Below are 12,133 nucleotides of genomic sequence, written 5' to 3'. Positions count from 1 at the left end.
GCTTGTCTTCTGAATTTGCAGGCAAATTCAACAGTGTTATATTGAATAAACAGACACACAGGGGGAGAAGGAGAAGAGGGACACAGAAAATTAGTCATCCTTCTCTTCCTCAGGACTGTCAATGCTGTTATAGTTTCTTAGTAGGCTGTGGATCAGCCTGCGACAGTCCTGGATGGTCATCTTCTTTCTTTTCAAGATGAGGCGATTCCTGGCAAGCCAAATAGCGTCCTTACAGCAGTTCATTAGGCTCCAGGCCTCCTGGATTGCCCTAATGATGTGGGTCCCAGGAAATAATCCATAAAATACCGAATGGTATGAAAGGCAAGTTCTGGGCACACTGTCCTTATGTTCATGTTCCAAGGCATCCAACGGTGCCTGTGCAGTGGGGCAGTCCCAAAAAATATGCAGTGCTGTTTCCCTGCTGGTGATGCAGAAGGGGCAGTGAACATATCGGCACAGGTTCCGGGAGTGCATGAATGATGAATGCCCTGAGAGGCAGACATCCCTGGATAGCCATCCATGCAATGTCTTTGTGTCTATTAGTAAGCCTCTTAGAGGCCACATTCTCCCACATGTGTTTTGTTGTTGCAGCAGGGAGCCCTGGAACAGACTCCATAATGTCTTTAGCTCTGATGAGCTTGTGGACAGTTTTTGGCTTCCACAAGTCAGGTTTAAGTCCCTCCAGATGGTGCTCCCTCACAAACAGTCCAACATCCAGGTAAAACCAAGGTGTAGTCCAATTGTAAGGGAAGGAGCTGTCCTACATGTCCCAACCAAGGGTTCTCCAAAGAGGCAGGAGGAAAAAGTGAGACATGGACTTCCCAGCAGAGCAAATGTTATTTTCAATAAGAGTTCTGCGGATGCAGTTGCAGACAAAAAAGGTGCGCAGCATGGTGGGAATATCCGGGACCCCTTTCCCACCTTTGAGGGTCTCCTTGTACATGACCGCCTGCTTCACTCTGTCCATGTACTAGCTGTAGAACTACCCCAGTTATTTAAGGAACGGGTGGAGCGATCAAATGAACCATTACTGATTTCATGATCCAAGGACAATACCATCTTGCTTACCATCCAGCCAGGTCGCTGCAGTATTGGTCTAAAAGTGTATGAAAATAATAATGTGACCTGTGAGGTGGTAAAAACTAACTGCAAATTACTTGAAATTAGTGTTATTGAGGTTAATAATAATGTAGGATCAAAAAAACGGCAACATTATGTGATTTTAGCATATTTTAGTAATTTTTCAAAAAGAAAAATACAGATCCAAAACCAAAACACTCAAGGACGGTTTTGGCAAAACCAAAACCCGAAGGTAATCCAGATCCAAAAACAACATCAAAACCAAAACACAGGGGTCAGTGAGCATCTCTACTTATCGCTTTAATCAAAGAGCTGCAAAAGAGAATTACAGATTTTGCTCACCTACCCAAAACTTTAGACTTATTTACTAAGCATCGATGAGCTAGAAAGCTGGAGAAAACCGAGAATGGCCATCACAGCTCTTTTAAATTATCAAGGTGTTGTAGCAGGATAAATCTGAGACTTCTCCCACCTTAACCTGTTTAACACTAGCCACTGCTGTCCCCATAAACGGTTATGGATACTGCGATGTGACCCAATTTAACAAGCAGTGAAAAGCTTTGCTTACCTTTTCATTGCAGTCCATAGGAATGTATTGCCCCCGGAGAAGCTGCTCCTCATCTATCGCTGGGAGACATTGTTATGCAAATGCACGACCTTAGCCGTGCATGTACAATAGTCAGACAGGGGTCAGATCCTCCCTATGCCGGCAATGTTAGGCTGGCGGTGAAGGAGTTTTTTCAGTTCGTTTTGGAGGGTGGTTTCAAAAGGGCTCGCCAATGTGCTTTAGCATGTTAAATACAAGCGGCAGTACGTTTTGTACGCATTTTGTTTCATCATACCACTGTGCCCCTTCATCATACCACTGTTCCCTTTCATCATCACACTGTGCCCCATCACCAACACACTGTGGCCCTTCACCATAATATTGTGCCCCTTCATCATCACACTTTGTCCCTTCATCATATCACTGTGCCCCTTCATCATACCACTGTGCCCCTTCATCATCACACTGTGCCCCTTCATCATCACACTGTGCCCCTTCACCATCACACTGTGCCCCTTCATCATCACACTGTTCCCGTTCATCGTACCACTGTGGCTCTTCATTGTACCACTGTACCCCTTCATCACACTGTGCCCCTTCATCATCACACTTTGCCCCTTCATCATCACACTGTGCCCCTTCATCATCACACTGTGCCCCTTCATCATCACACTGTGCCCCTTCATCATCACACTGTGCCCCTTCATCATCACACTGTGCCCCTTCATCATCACTCTGTGCCCCTTCATCATCACACTGTGCCCCTTCATCATCACACTGTGCCCCTTCATCACACTGTGCCTCTTCATCACACTGTGCCCCTTCATCATCACACTGTGCCCCTTCATCATCACACTGTGACCCTTTATCATCACACTGTGACCCTTCATCATCACACTGTGACCCTTTATCATCACACTGTGACCCTTAATCATAATATTGTGCCCTTACACCATCACAGTACCCCTTCATCATAGCACTGTGCCCCTTCACCATAATATTGTGCCCCTTCATCATCACACTTTGCCCTTTCATCATACCACTGTGGCCCTTCAACATACCACTGTTCCCCTTCATCATACCACTGTGTCCCTTCACCATCACACTGTGCCCCTTCCGCAGTTTCCCTATTATTACTCTGCTCCTTTCATTACAGTGCTGTTTCTCTGTTCCTTTACTTACCTTTTACTTGGCCTCTTTCTTCTGTCTTCTTTTCTTCAAGTTCAGGCTCCTCTCTGCGCTACTCCTCACTGAAAATGTCGGACGTAATGACGTCATGCCTCATAGTCAATGTGAAGGGAGGAGGGCAGAGGGTGCCGTGCACTGCTGGTAGACAAGCGGTGGATGGCAGGCGGACGGGAGTGCCTGTCAGGTTTGGCTCCCCTGCCTTGTTTGCCCAGCTTACCACCGGCCCTGGGATCGCCACGGCACACAGTTTGGGAACCGCTGCCCTACATCATACATAAGTGTTATGCTCCCACTGCTCTCCATCACCTGTATCCCTCTTGTATGTAACAAACACACACAGTCTACCAGTACATGTATGCATCACATATACACACACATTCTACAATATGTGCATGTAGTGCACACACACATTCTACCATACCAATGAAAAGTTGGGCCAGATTATCCAATAGGCTGACTAGACTGCAGCCTAGGTTGCGAGGGCCTTGGAGAGGGTGCAACAATTTTTGGGGTGCAAAAGTGTGACGGAGAAGTATAACCTAAAATTAATTTTAACATATAAGGGAATACTATTAAGGTTTTAATCTTGACGTATTCGCATGGTAAAAACAGGAGACAGCGAGTCATCCTTCAACATTGTTACCCTCAATACTGCTCGTTCATGCATTCGTTCTGCTGTACAGTTTAGTGAAAATGAAGTAATTGACAAAGATCGCTATTACCCTTTTAAAAAGCCACGTGGAGCTGAGTTTTGAAAACACTGGAATATAAACATTGGTGGGGGTGGGCATGTGAGGGAAGTCAAATTTTAAATGAAGGACAAGTTTTATTTTATCTACCGTGTATTAGCCTGAAGTGGAAGGTGAGTGGGCTCTACAGGAGTATTAGCCTAGGGCAACCTGCACCCGTCCTCAGGCCCTGATGGTGAATGAGCAGCGAACTGTTGATGTACACATGTAGTATTATTAGTGGAAGTATCTCAGACCCAGCACTATGATGCCACCTATTTTATTCATGCTGCATGGTAAGTGCTGTGAGGTGATGGTGTAGAGGACAGCAGTATAGGCTTTAAGAACGAAGGTTGGTATATATTCAGCAATAAGTGGAAGTAGAGAGCATCCAACTGCAGGAGTGGCTGTACTGGTCTACAAAAGAGGAGGCTGGAATCAAGTCAGAGAGGGATTTAAAACTAAGTAGAAGAGCTGACAGTCTAGAGCAGTGTAATGCTGGGGGTGGTGGTGTTAGTCTGAGGTGCCACTGCTACTATATGAACAGAGCAACAGTACATTAAATGTGTGCTGATTAGAAAGGGACTGGGACAAAGGTATAAAGTCTGTTGTCAGGAGAAAGAAGAGGGGAGAGCTGGAGTGCGTGGCAGGTGGTTTATGGCAGATACACTGCTGGTGACTTGTTATAGGGAGAGAATAGTGCACTGTTATATATTGTATCATTTCATACCCCTGTCTGTCTCCTGACTGGTTCTAGGCCCCAGGGGTGGAATGGCAACATGCAGCCCGGGGGGCGCACAGGCGGTTGCATCGCCTGTCAAGTGATGCGGCCGCCTGGTTATATATGGGTAATATGGCAGCCGGGGGGGACGGCCGGCCGGCCCTAACAGGGGTTAGACTGAGCGGCCCGGGGGGCGATGCCCCCCTGCCTCCCGGCCCAGCCCGCCCCTGCTAGGCCCCTAGTCTCAGCTGTTACATTTCACACATAGTGATATATATAAATTAGGCAGTACTATTTTCCCTGATAAAAGCAGATTGCAAGTTTTATGTCAGGTGGGCAGTGTAATAGTGCATTGCTGTAAAAGACACAAACTGTTTTAGCTACTTCTTCCTTAGTTTATTTCCTTGTGCTCTATACCTTCTCTACTCTAACTCAATATTTTAATTGTTGTTCAATACTTTTCATTTTTTTTATCTTCCATTATGCAAATATAACCCATAAACAACCTCATCTCCTGCCATTCTGACATGATAGTTAGCATAAAGCATAGCAGAGAGCTGCCACTCTAAGGGAACAGCATGCCAGCACTTCCCCCTGATTTCCCAGAGTTCCTAACAAGCTGCATGTAGACGGTGCCCTGCGTGACATGACTGATCACAGCTGTTCTTAAATAAATTGTAAAAAATGCTATAGTGTACACCAAACTAATGACGTGTTTATATGGGGCCGCATGAATAAGGATACACGTTTTAATGAAAATTGCACACCAGAATTAAATTCAAAGCAGGAAAAAGAACAATGTTAAATTACTGTTAGAAAATTACTCACTTCAATGTGTGTTCTAGCAAATTAGTGGCACTGATGTTTACTAAAGGGCAATTTGAGGGCTGTCTGCACTACGCAGCACAAAGAATGAAAGTATGCCTCGCTCGTAGGAATCTGCTCGAATACATAAATCAAGCATATCATTTAGTTTTAATACCCTCTAATATCTGGGAGCTAGTAAAAAAAAATCACAGGTATGTGCTAGTGCTAATTAAAAAGAAAAAAAATTGCCACCTTACAATTAGTGTAGTAAAAGCATTGAAAGTATGAAATTATATACTCATTACTCATAAATGAAATGGTTCAGGGCTCTCACACATATGCTCTGGGAAGATGGGTAGCAATGCATGATAAGGAACATGCACTGTAGGCACATTTTAGTGTCTGTGTGTATGTATGTATATAATAATCTATATGTATTCGTGTGTATGCAGTATGCATTTTTTATACAAACGTTGAAAATAAATCGTAGTTGTCAGCAATGGTTGAAAGAATATTTTGCTCATTTCTAGATACAGTTCGGTAGGGTCGACATGTGGGATGATTTATCCCAATTTTACCATTAAGAATTTTTTGGGATATGATGTATTGATCACCTAGGTCTGCTATAAAAACCCTGTACTCGTATTTGATGTTAAACAGAGCATGAGGACCCTCACCATGTATGTGACATTTATGTGTAGAGAGAGTAAGGGACAAGGGACATCAAAAAAGGTATAACTCAGCTGCTAGTGGGAAATCAGGTATCGGCTCTTGGGTAATAACAATGATGTACTGTTGAATTGTATTACAACTGACAAGCTTGGGCAGGAGATGTTCAGCAAAGAGTGGATATGATTGAAAGATGTGGAGCGTCCATAAATACACCAATTATCTTGTGTATTATCTTGATGTTCTAATGTTCTGCTTATCTTTCACTAATTTTCAATTGTGCATGTGTAAAGGCCTCTTTATTACACTACCACCCCCATTACCCAGGGACATAGAGAGTCTGAACTAGCCCAGAGATGCCCTGAGGTATGTGCACCCATAGAGATTAAGCGTGAAGGCAGAACCCCAAGGCACGGTTTTCCACCAACATCTGTGAAAAGGAGATTACATATTTACAATGATAACTTGCACTATACCACCTGCTGGAGGAGACACCTACAAGGTTGTATTCAGACAGTTGGAATTACCAGTGGATTCACTTTTGGCCCAAAAGTGAGCCCCGTCGTCATGTGTGAAATACAGAAAACACAGGGAAGCTCTTTAATTTTATGCTAAAAAACCTTGACCAAACATGTATATTTGTACAATGATTTATAGACTGTAAGAGTGTTGTATAATATATATTAAGTTGACCTTTATATTTCCTGTTGGCCATCAATTATTATTATTATTATTGCCATGCGAACGACAGGCCTTGTGAACCATTGTTCAGGGAAGCTTTATACTGTATTTCTTTTTTTTTTTGTGTTTTGCGCTTTTGATCCTGTGCTGTCTGCACATTGGGAATGAAGCACATCCACTGTAGAAGGAGTGTGTGTGGTGTATGCACACTTATTAGGGTATATGTGTTCTCCATGGTCTACAGCTGTACAACCTCAACTTTGGCTCTAGGCATTAGATATGTCAGGTGACTTGGCTCCAGTATTACAGTTGATACATATCTGCACACAGTGTGAGCATGAAAAATAATGTATTTGTATTTTCTTTTTAAATAGGTGGATTTATGGAATGTTATTGTTGAGTATTGTAACATCCACTTGTTTTGTTCAATGTGTTCCAGTCCAGTGGTAAATGTGCCCATTAATTGTTGGTCATTTCTTGCTTTTTCTTTGTGTGATTACCATGAAAATCAGTAGTAAAAGAAGCCTTTAATATACTCTGTAAAGTAGGCGTGGACAGCCTGTTGCTCTCCACTTGCGGTGAAACTACAAGTCCCAACACACTCTGCCTACTATTGGTTGGAAATGCATGCTGGGACTTGTAGTTTCACAACACCTGGAGAGCCACAGGTTGCCCAGACCTGCTCAGCCCAAATAAAACGTATATTTCGACAACATAAATGCATAGGTTTGGACTCCATCACCTTTTTCTAATCACATTACTCTATCTTTCTTGCTTAGTTCTGTGTTTTTCACAAATGCCTTTTTAATCTACCAATGAAAGCTGTTTATTTTGAGCCTGTGGACTACACACAGCTCAGGTCTGTGTATTGGATGCTGTTGTAGCTACAAAACAGTTGGCGAAAAATACAAACAGAAAGAAAATGCAATATGGCATGTAGAAACTATGTAATGTTATCCGAAGACAGAAAACCCCTTTGAATTGTCTGTACTGTTCAGTATTCATTTTGCATTTACACCCATTTAAGTGTCCCAGGTTCCTGTTTTGCATGCTTCTCTAATCATTACATTTTGTCTGTTTCTACAGTAGCAACCTGGCTCATCGGTATTACCTGGCTACCGATCCTGTAACGGGAGACCTTTATGTTTCGGATGCCAACACACGCAAAATATACCGTCCCAAATCACTTATGGGGGCAAAAGATTTGATCAAGAATGCAGAAGTAATCGCGGGCACAGGGGAGCAATGCACACCGTTTGATGAGGCCAGGTGTGGAGAAGGGGGGAAGGCTGTGGAGGCTACACTCACCACTCCAAAAGGTGAGTGTTGTTTAAGCAACTCGTCACGCTTGCCTTAACTAAAAAATGCACTGTTCCATGCAAGCAATGTTTTCATATGTGTATTCATTGTTATGGATCCATAGAGAAACAAAACCCTTTGTTTATGACGGACTCAGATTATATGACGATATTGAATTTATATTGTAAATGAAGCTCACATAAGACAAAGTTGATTGTGCTCTATATTCATGTGTTAGAAAAATCCCCACTATGGGTCTGATTTATCAATGGGCACAAAGCACTATTGTTGACGATAGGGCTTTTTCAGTCAATTCGCCCTATACACGAAAGGGTTACGGCTGACAATAATGCTGCTATCGCTGTAATTGTCTCTCGCTGACAGTGTGTTTCTGTGCCCTTGCCATGGCAATGCCTACTTAGTAATACTAAGTATTGTGGCAGTCCTTGTACTGATGCAATACCTGTGCTGTTATCACCATCTCAAGTAGCACTGACACACTAATATCATTAAAATATGCTTTATCCTGTGAGCAAATTATTTTTTAATAAATGAAGATTTTAACATTTTTTTTTTTAATAAATGTAATCTGTTTTATGTAACGTTTTTTTCTTTTCCATGTTAGTGGAAGTGAAAGCCCTAATCTGGCTCATGCATGCGTATATCTGAAGAGACTGCCCCAGGGAGTTTATCTTTGTTAAATTGCAGTGACAGGGGAAACATCCTACTTATTGCTGGTTCATCTACTGATCTCTGATTAAAATGGGTGCTCACTCTACAAATGATTTGTCTTTAGGCAGCTTTAATATGTTGTTAATCATTAAGTAGTTGAAGGAATAGCTGTACCAAAGCCTATGTGTCTCAGTGATTTATAATTCATAATCTTGGGGGATGCACCTTACTATATACACCATTTTTTTAAATGATCTTTTCTGCTGATATTTACTAGATGTTTTTTCGGCTGCTTTGCACGTTGTTGGTGTACTATCCTGGGATCACCACATTATTTAAACTGAGCCATTAGAGCACTTTGTTTTGCTAGCAGACAAGAGAGAGTATCTGGCAGTGCTGGTAGATTGAACCTTTCTAGTGATATGGTATGCCAGAAGGTGTGAGGTGAATGCTGTACCTGATTGGACAGTGACTGTGTCTAATCCAATCAGCTGACACTTTCACTACACATCTTCTAACAAAGCAGTTTGAATCTCCCAACATTTTCTCCCTAGCCACACTGATGGCTCCCTTACCCTATATAATGTGAAAACTGGTGCTTTGGCTGCTCAGTTCAGCTGATGTTTCTAAGGGTAGGGTCCCCAACTAAAAAACATGGACTACCCCATTAACTCCTGAATGAGCCACACTTCAGTGGATTCCCTGTCTTGGTCCCTGCCTTGCATTTATTAGGTATATATGTGTAATTATTTCTAGTATATATTTGTGTACTTTCATAACCATAGAGATTACTAAAACAAGACAGTTCACTACAGGAATGTTCATTAACCTTTATTTGGTAATGTTTGATTGAAAAACTTACTTTATATCAGCATATTGCTCAAATTATTGTCCTCTAGGAAGTTTATCTGGACATAAAAGCAGTTTTGTCTGGGGAAAAAAACTAAAAAAAATTAATGGTTGAACAAACATTTCCCCTGAAAAAAAATGAGTGCTGTATATTCTGAATTCATATTAATATGTACATTGTCTTCAAAAGCATTGCCTGTCTTGCAGTTGTATTAAATCTATTTTTGTTGCTAGATAAGTCTGTGTCTATTAAAGTTATCCAGTCACCTGCACACTGTGGAGGTAGCCATTTTGTGGTCTGAATAATTGATCAGCCTGTAAACTCACTAGGAACTAGTGACATCACATATGGATGCAGCACAAAGTGAAGTCAATGATATTACTACTTCCTAGTGCTTTGAAAGGTTCGCAAAATGATGCATCCACCGTGAGATGCTGATTGGTTCACAATAAGCTAGAGAAGCAGGGGCAAACACAGGATTTGCAGAGGGCGGTTTCCACACCACGCCGCCAGTGGGCGTGACCAGCATACATGTGGGCGTGGCTATAATTTTAGACAGTGCTAGGCTGCTCTCCAACTCTGCCTATCCCCATAATATACATGGGCAATGCTGCGTGCACTACTGTTAGGTGCATGCAGCTCTCTATTTTCGAGCCGAGCCGTGTGAAGCGGGGGCAGGGTCCAGGCAACTTAATTATTCAGTGCTCCAGGCTTGGAGGGGGTTTCCAGGCACTAGGAAACCCCCCTTGGTTTGCCTATGAGAAGAAAGAGCTTGCTGGTATGTCAGTTGTCATAATCCATTTACTGTGTGTGCATGTCAAACATACATGAGGTTTTGTATACTTGATATGCATGACATAAATTGTTCTCAGCAATAGGTCTGGAAAGAGCTGTTCGTGAAATATAACTAGTAATCTGTATTCTAGTTAACTGTGCCTGACCTATTCTCCCCATACATAAAGGTATTGCTGTGGATAAGAATGGATTAATCTACTTTGTGGACGGTAAGGTTATCAGAAGAGTGGATCAGAATGGAATAATATCAACATTACTTGGATCAAATGACTTGACTTCAGCACGACCTCTGACCTGTGACACAAGCATGCACATCAGCGAGGTATTTCAGTGAATATCACAATACAGCGACAAATCCACTTCTTTTAGCTTTCAATGATAAATAGCTGCACTTTGTTTCTGCATAGGGCGCATTGTTAGTGTCTCTTGTATGTAATATCACAGGACTTTTGTTTAGGAGTTTGTATAAATGGACATTAATTTTATGCATTCTTAAAGCCTATTAAATGCGGTTTAACACTAATAGTAGAAAAATTTATATAAGCAGATTAAGTTTCTGTGAGTACACGCACAGACTTTCTGACAAGCGTTCGATTTGCTTGGTTTCATCCATTTCGATGTTGCCTTCTCATTCAGAAGCTCTAAGACTCTGTTAAATATAATGGTAACATATGGGAAGTTCTCATGAAGTACATTACACTATGCTGCAGGGAAGCTTGAGAACACGCTTTGAACGCTGTATAAAGTGAGGACAAAGTACAAGGCTTTGTCTACAATTTTAACAGAAATTGTTATTCAACACCTGTGTGTACGGACCTTAGATAGGATTTATCATGGGAATTTTAAGGGAACATACAGTAACAAATTTACTAATAATTGTATTACATTTTTGCATTTAAACAAACCTGGTTTTCCTGTTTGAAACATCAGAGTCCGTTTTAGTTTTTGAGTAATGTTTTAATGAACTACATACATTTTAAAGCAGTTGTCGTTTTATGTTCTTCAGGTGAGATTGGAATGGCCCACAGACCTGGCCATTAATCCAATGGATAACTCTATATACGTTCTGGACAACAACGTAGTTTTGCAGATCACTGAGAACCGGCAGGTCCGCATTGCTGCAGGGAGGCCCATGTATTGCCAAGTACCTGGTGTTGAATACTCAGTAGGAAAATATGCCGTTCAAGCAATATTAGAATCTGCCACAGCTATATCAGTGTCTTATAATGGGGTGCTGTACATCACAGAAACTGATGAAAAGAAGGTCAACCGGATTCGACAAGTAACCACCGATGGAGAGATTTCATTGGTTGCTGGCATACCTTCAGAATGTGACTGCAAAAATGATGCCAACTGCGACTGCTACCAGAATGGAGATGGCTATGCAAAGGATGCCAAGCTGAGTGCTCCATCTTCACTGGCTGCCTCCCCAGATGGCACTTTATACATTGCAGACTTGGGCAATATTAGAATCCGGGCTGTCTCCACAAACAAACCTGTTATTAATTCAATGAATTATTATGAGGTCGCTTCACCAACTGATCAAGAACTTTATATTTTTGATGTCAATGGTACCCATCAATATACCATGAGCTTAATAACTGGAGACTATTTATATAACTTTAGCTATAGTAATGAAAATGACATAACTGCAGTGACTGACAGCAACGGAAACACCCTCCGCATCAGAAGGGATCCGAACCGCATGCCAGTGAGGATTGTTGCACCCGATAATCAAGTGATCTGGTTGACAATAGGTACTAACGGCTGTCTGAAGAGTATGACTGCTCAGGGGCAAGAATTGGTGTTATTTACCTATCATGGCAACAGTGGACTACTTGCCACTAAAAGTGATGAAACAGGCTGGACGACCTTCTTTGAGTGAGTAACTATTTTTGAGTAATTGCTTTATGTATTGAGTGAGCAATTGTTTTGATGTATGTATTAATATTCAATACAGTTGTAATAATATAGCGCTTACACTGCACAGACAGAGTGCCCAAGACAAGGGTGTTGTAGCTTACAATATTTTTATGTACTATAAGTATAAGTATTTTTCTATAATTCATTCACCACTGTATTTTTTAAGATTCCCA

The 12,133-nt window shown here is 41.7% G+C and overlaps 1 protein-coding gene across 14 annotated transcripts in view; it reads left to right on the top strand.

Annotated features, from left to right (window-relative positions):
• The window catches only part of TENM3 (teneurin transmembrane protein 3), a 763,547-nt gene that overhangs the window by 702,568 nt on the left and 48,846 nt on the right, over positions 1 to 12,133 (top strand). For all 14 annotated transcript variants that reach the window (XM_075197350.1, XM_075197334.1, XM_075197322.1 and 11 more), the window contains 3 exons: positions 7,508 to 7,740; positions 10,205 to 10,359; positions 11,044 to 11,918. In XM_075197350.1, coding sequence (XP_075053451.1) covers positions 7,508 to 7,740; positions 10,205 to 10,359; positions 11,044 to 11,918 — 1,263 coding nt within the window. The remainder of the gene's footprint in view (positions 1 to 7,507; positions 7,741 to 10,204; positions 10,360 to 11,043; positions 11,919 to 12,133) is intronic.

The sequence above is a fragment of the Mixophyes fleayi genome, chromosome 1 (assembly GCF_038048845.1).
Source record: "Mixophyes fleayi isolate aMixFle1 chromosome 1, aMixFle1.hap1, whole genome shotgun sequence".
NCBI lineage: Eukaryota > Metazoa > Chordata > Amphibia > Anura > Limnodynastidae > Mixophyes > Mixophyes fleayi.
Note: the sequence above shows the minus strand (reverse complement) of the source record. Positions and strands in the feature narration are given on the sequence as shown.